At 28.0% G+C, this 5,209-nt stretch overlaps 1 protein-coding gene across 1 annotated transcript in view; it reads right to left on the bottom strand.

Annotated features, from left to right (window-relative positions):
- Smp_159450 (putative anosmin) overlaps positions 1 to 3,241 on the bottom strand; it is a gene marked incomplete at both ends in the record, with an annotated part of 54,243 nt that extends 51,002 nt beyond the window's left edge. Inside the window, one exon of the mRNA XM_018789635.1 lies at positions 2,966 to 3,241. Within this exon, the coding sequence (XP_018655058.1) occupies positions 2,966 to 3,241 (276 nt within the window). The remainder of the gene's footprint in view (positions 1 to 2,965) is intronic.
- Positions 3,242 to 5,209: the final 1,968 nt, after the last annotated feature.

Genomic DNA, 5,209 nt, shown 5'->3' with positions numbered 1-5,209 from the left:
CACTTCTACCAGAAGTTTGTGCTGATGATGTCGTTTAGAAGGACGATGAAAGCTCCACAACCAAACCATCCAGCTCAGAGAACAAACCTACATCAAAATCACCACCTGAGCTACAAATCTTCTCCACCATCTCAAAGGTATTACGTTCTTACAGTTGAATTTAAGGAATCCTTTAAGTAGTTAATAAAGCCATTATCACATAATTCCAATTTAACTTAGATATTAAGTCTGGAAACATATCTTGTTTTAATTCTGAATCTTTGAAGACTAATCAAGAGGGAACCGTCTTAATTATTTTTGAGAGAAAACAATGTGAAATAGAACCTTAAGCATGGAAATTAGATAACGGTATCATAATTTAACTAAGTGAAACTACCATATATCTTAGAGATTATCGACATTTTCATATATTAAAATATTGCGATTAAGTATTTCTTTTTTGCTGATAATTGTGTAGAGTTTTAAATTGAATTAAAGAATACCTTGTCTTGTTCTAATCACTTCGAAGCATTTGTTTTACTTATCATTTTGTATATAAATATATATGACAAAGGGTTTACAAACATTTAAGCTGTAGTCTTTATCTGACACAGTATACGATTAGAAAAAATATCATACTTAGAGGTTTCATGATCAAATTTCACCAAAAGACGTATCTAAAAAGTTTAGGTGAAATTGAAACCCAAGGATTTATTCAAGAACTGCAAAATGACAATATTGACGACCATAAATCTCACTTGAAGTTAAACACATGCTCAAACAGAGTTGACAGAGAATACACTGATTTACTAATTTTCACGTTGAACAACTGATCTGCTGTACAGTTGAGTGGCACACACCTTGAAGTGGGTATATTGAATCTATGAGTAAGTTTATTTTTATATTACTTAAAACAGTAGTTTAATAGAAAGTAACCTGATAATTTATTCATTTACTAAATAGATCATTGACTAAAACATATTACGACATTCTTTCAACTTGAAATTTTGGGACGTTATAAAAAATCAGCACAAGAACCATATTTATTGGTGATTGAATATGCATACACATTTAATTACATTGTAATACCATTGGACTATGACCAAAAGTTACAAATAAGTTGATTATAAAGATATAGATCATTTATCATTGTCATTGGTCAACTTAACTAGAGTTTCTCAAAGTACGAACATATAATACTCGGAAATTAATTGTGATAGCATCAAAATACATATGTTTGATGAAATATGACTATGAAACTGGCTGTCTAAAATGAAATTTAAAGAAGTTTAAGCTGACAATCGCTCAAAAAAACTAGATGTCTCCTGTCAATGTACCTTAGTTAAGCTATATATGATGACTTGATATAAATGTTTAAATATGCATATAGGCCATCTAGCCTCATTTTATTATGTAGCGGATTGTGCACGATAATGTTTTGACTAACATTTAGAATATTAGTTGAATTGGTCAATGTTTTTGAAACGTATGTATTAAATTGAAAACAGAAGCACCTTTTGTTTTCCTTATTCACTAACAATTTTAAATCCGATTTTATCAGTATAGGGTTATGACAGTTGTTGAGTTTTGATTGAGATCATGGATTGATCAATATTAGACACCACCATTGAAAACTTGAAAGCACCGGATGGCCGTTTCGTCCTAGTATGGAATCCCTCAGCAGTGTGCATACACAGTCCTAGATGGAGAATTCAAACCCAGAACCTTCGGCTACACTCGAATGCTTAACCTGTAAACCATTGAATTTATTTTATTCGATAGTCAATTCGTATCACTAGAAATAATGTGAAAATTGTATAAAAACCTATTTTACTCTAAATATTACATATAATGATAAAATCATTTTATCAAATTTGTTATTAAAAATACTATAAACCTTAAATGTAGATAGTAAGCTTTCATAAATATAATAATCTAACAATAGTATACCGAAAAATCAACTTTACAATGTCAATGAATTCATTATTAAACAAGATGTAATGAACAATTGTTCAACTGTAATATTGTAATCATCAAGTTTAATGACATGAATATTCCGAAACCAACTTTTAGGTTTTATAAGTGCGTACGTTTCGTTCAATCTTCTAATTTGTCTGGACATTTTCTACATCATGATAATATAATTTCAAGCTGAATCTTAACCAATTTCATCTCCATAAGTATTTTAAGCTTTATCCAAATCCTTAAGTTTGAAATACAATAAGTTGGAAGAGATAGGTGATAAACCAATGAAATGAAATAAATTTACGATATTCTGCTGAAATCTTTCTTTTTGTTCAAAATAGACAAATAAAAAGAGGAATGTAAGCGGAGATAGGTGATGTTTAGCATTGGAAGCCAGGACGAGCATTTCGTTTAACATAAGGCTCATCAGTCGGATGTACCTACGGTTTTCTTCAAACACTATCTCATTATCCACTTAGCTAAAAAGTTCATATACCCACCGACTTGTGCGAGCAACCAATACAAATGAATTAATAGAAACTTTACTTATGAAACATGAAAATATAAGGATATTAATCTAAGAGACAGACTACAGACTAGTTGGAAATACAAGTACAGCAAGAATAAGAAAAGTTATATATCTAAATAAATCTAAATAAGTTTCATGTCTTGTATAAATATTTTCATGAATCAATGTTTGGTTGTTGAAAATACATCATACTTTTCTAATAATCTTCTTTTCCTCCTCACAGTATCCTAATTTATAATGGGCTTTAATTATTCCCCCCTAAAAATTTGATGTTTAAAGGATTTCTTGAGTATTTGCTATATACTTCATGGACTTAAGTTTCTGTATATCTTCTAAAAACAGTTAAGGAAAATTCACAATCTATTAGTTCATATTTAATTCAAAAATAGTTTCACATCATAATTAACTAACTTTCAACTTTCCAACTAAACTGACACACACTCACAAAAGAAAACCGTTTATCATAAAAATGTTACCCGTTTATTCACTTACCATATTATCTTTATTAGAATCTTTCATTAATTTTTCTGTACATCTTTGTAAACAATGTGATTTACATACAGCACTAGCAATAATTCTTAATTCAGCTGAATAGATTAAATTATTTGATGTTACAATTGGTATAGATGGATCAATTTGACGTTTAATTCTAGAATTAGAAATTTTTCCTTTATTCAAATTATAATGAAATTGATATAATGAAATGTTTACATAATGATTTATATCCACTAAATTTTGATTAGATTCTTCTAGAACAATTAGAAACATACAAAGTAGTATAGTTACAATTTTGTTCATATATATTGGTAAATCAAACAATATTAACATGATATCATGTTTATTATAACAAATACTACTTAATTAAATTATTTTAGTAGCATTGAAAGTATGTGTTTAATAAATAAATTATTATGAAATTATTATTATATATATATGTATATATTAATAAGGAAATAAATCTATGTAATTTATTCAAAAATATTACTAGCTATATGATTGGTTGATTGTAATAAAAAAATAAACCAATGAAAATAATCCATTTAAATAAATTTTTTTGGGTTTTTACAAGAAATGTTCTTAATTATTAATAAATAAATTTTTCAGAATAAATAAACCAATCAAATGAACAAGATTCATTAGATTATGAATGGTAATTATGTTGTTAATGTTAATATTAATTCCCGAAAGTTTATCATTTAGACATTTATATATATTTGATGATAGACAAAATGATAGATAAAATAATAGGTAACAGTGTAATATAGTATTCTTTAATAATATTATGGTGTGTGTTACTTATATCCACATAAAAAATATGTGACGATGTTCAGGCATAGAATGTATTTTGGCAAAAGATGGATAACGAAAGAACGGAAACGAAACTCAATCGGTATGATAATGCATGAACAATTAAATCAGAGATAATGGACTGATATTTGCAGAAGGAACAGTGAAGATTGAAACAATTGATGGTTATTTTGCAAATTAACTGTTGACTGTATGGTTGTCAGATTTTAGTGACATATTCTGTAATTTTGTGCTCAAATACATTCGATTGTCCCCACCCATGTTCTGTTCACTACAATATATCTAAATAAGAAATAGGTCCAAATAAAATTATTAGAAAAGAAAATAAGCTTTTACTACGAAAGATTATTAGACTAATAAAAAGTATTAACAAAATACTGTCGTTATTTTCAGATAAAAAATCAAATAAAACTCAGCCGATATGAAATGTGCTTTTATAACAGAAGAATACTAAACATTAACACCGTTGAATCTCGACTCAGTGGTCTAAAGGTAAAGTGTTCGCTTGAGAGACCGAATGTCCTAGGTTTGAATCCTGCATGCGTCATCATCGATGTGTATCTCTGAAGAGTCCCATACTAGGACGAAACGACCGTCCAGTGCTTCAAGGTTTTCAAATGGTAAACTAACATTCATCCATTCATGATATCATTTAAAACTCAACAATCTCCATAACCCTATACTAATAATAAATATATTTCACAATGATTATTTAAAATCAACTTTCTTTGTAAACTATATAAGTATATGAAATATATCCTTATTCCTGCTGTTCACTTTACAGTTTTCTTAACTGTTAATGTATCATCTTTAATGTTTGTCAGTCAAGTAAGTCTTAATAAAATAATCAATTGTTTTATCGGTGTTCTGAAAATATTCAGTTAACACATGATATGTACTGGCGTTATAATGAAAAATTTGATAAATAATGAGAAAAATATTTTTCAGTCTTCTGACTCTATAAGATCTATTCATTAGAAAAAAGTTTCAGTTATTTCTACAAATCCTAGAGACTTAAATAGAATAGGTTGTACTATTTCAACTGTCGGACAGAAAAACAAATAAAGGATTAAAAAAAACCCGTTGGTTTTATCTCTGAATAGTTATGTACTACAATTATTAAGTTTATAAACTTAATAATGTAAATTGCAAATCGTATTCCTACTATGAGCCGTCAATAAATGGGCTTTCGCTGAGAATACCGAATAAAATGAGTGAGACTTTCAAGTCTCGAGCGTTCAGCCTCAGTATATATATATATATATATATATATATATATCTGTTTTTTCATATTTCGTTCTTATGTCATAAGAATGAAGTAAAACACCTTGGATATGTTTCATATTTAAGTAAGATTTCAGTTGAAATACGCCCTTATATTTTCAACTTCTGTCTGATTGAAATGAAAATATATAAGGTCTAAATGTA

The sequence above is a fragment of the Schistosoma mansoni genome, chromosome W (assembly GCF_000237925.1).
Source record: "Schistosoma mansoni strain Puerto Rico chromosome W, complete genome".
Classification (NCBI taxonomy): Eukaryota; Metazoa; Platyhelminthes; class Trematoda; order Strigeidida; family Schistosomatidae; genus Schistosoma; species Schistosoma mansoni.
This window is presented reverse-complemented; position numbering and strand designations above follow the sequence as displayed.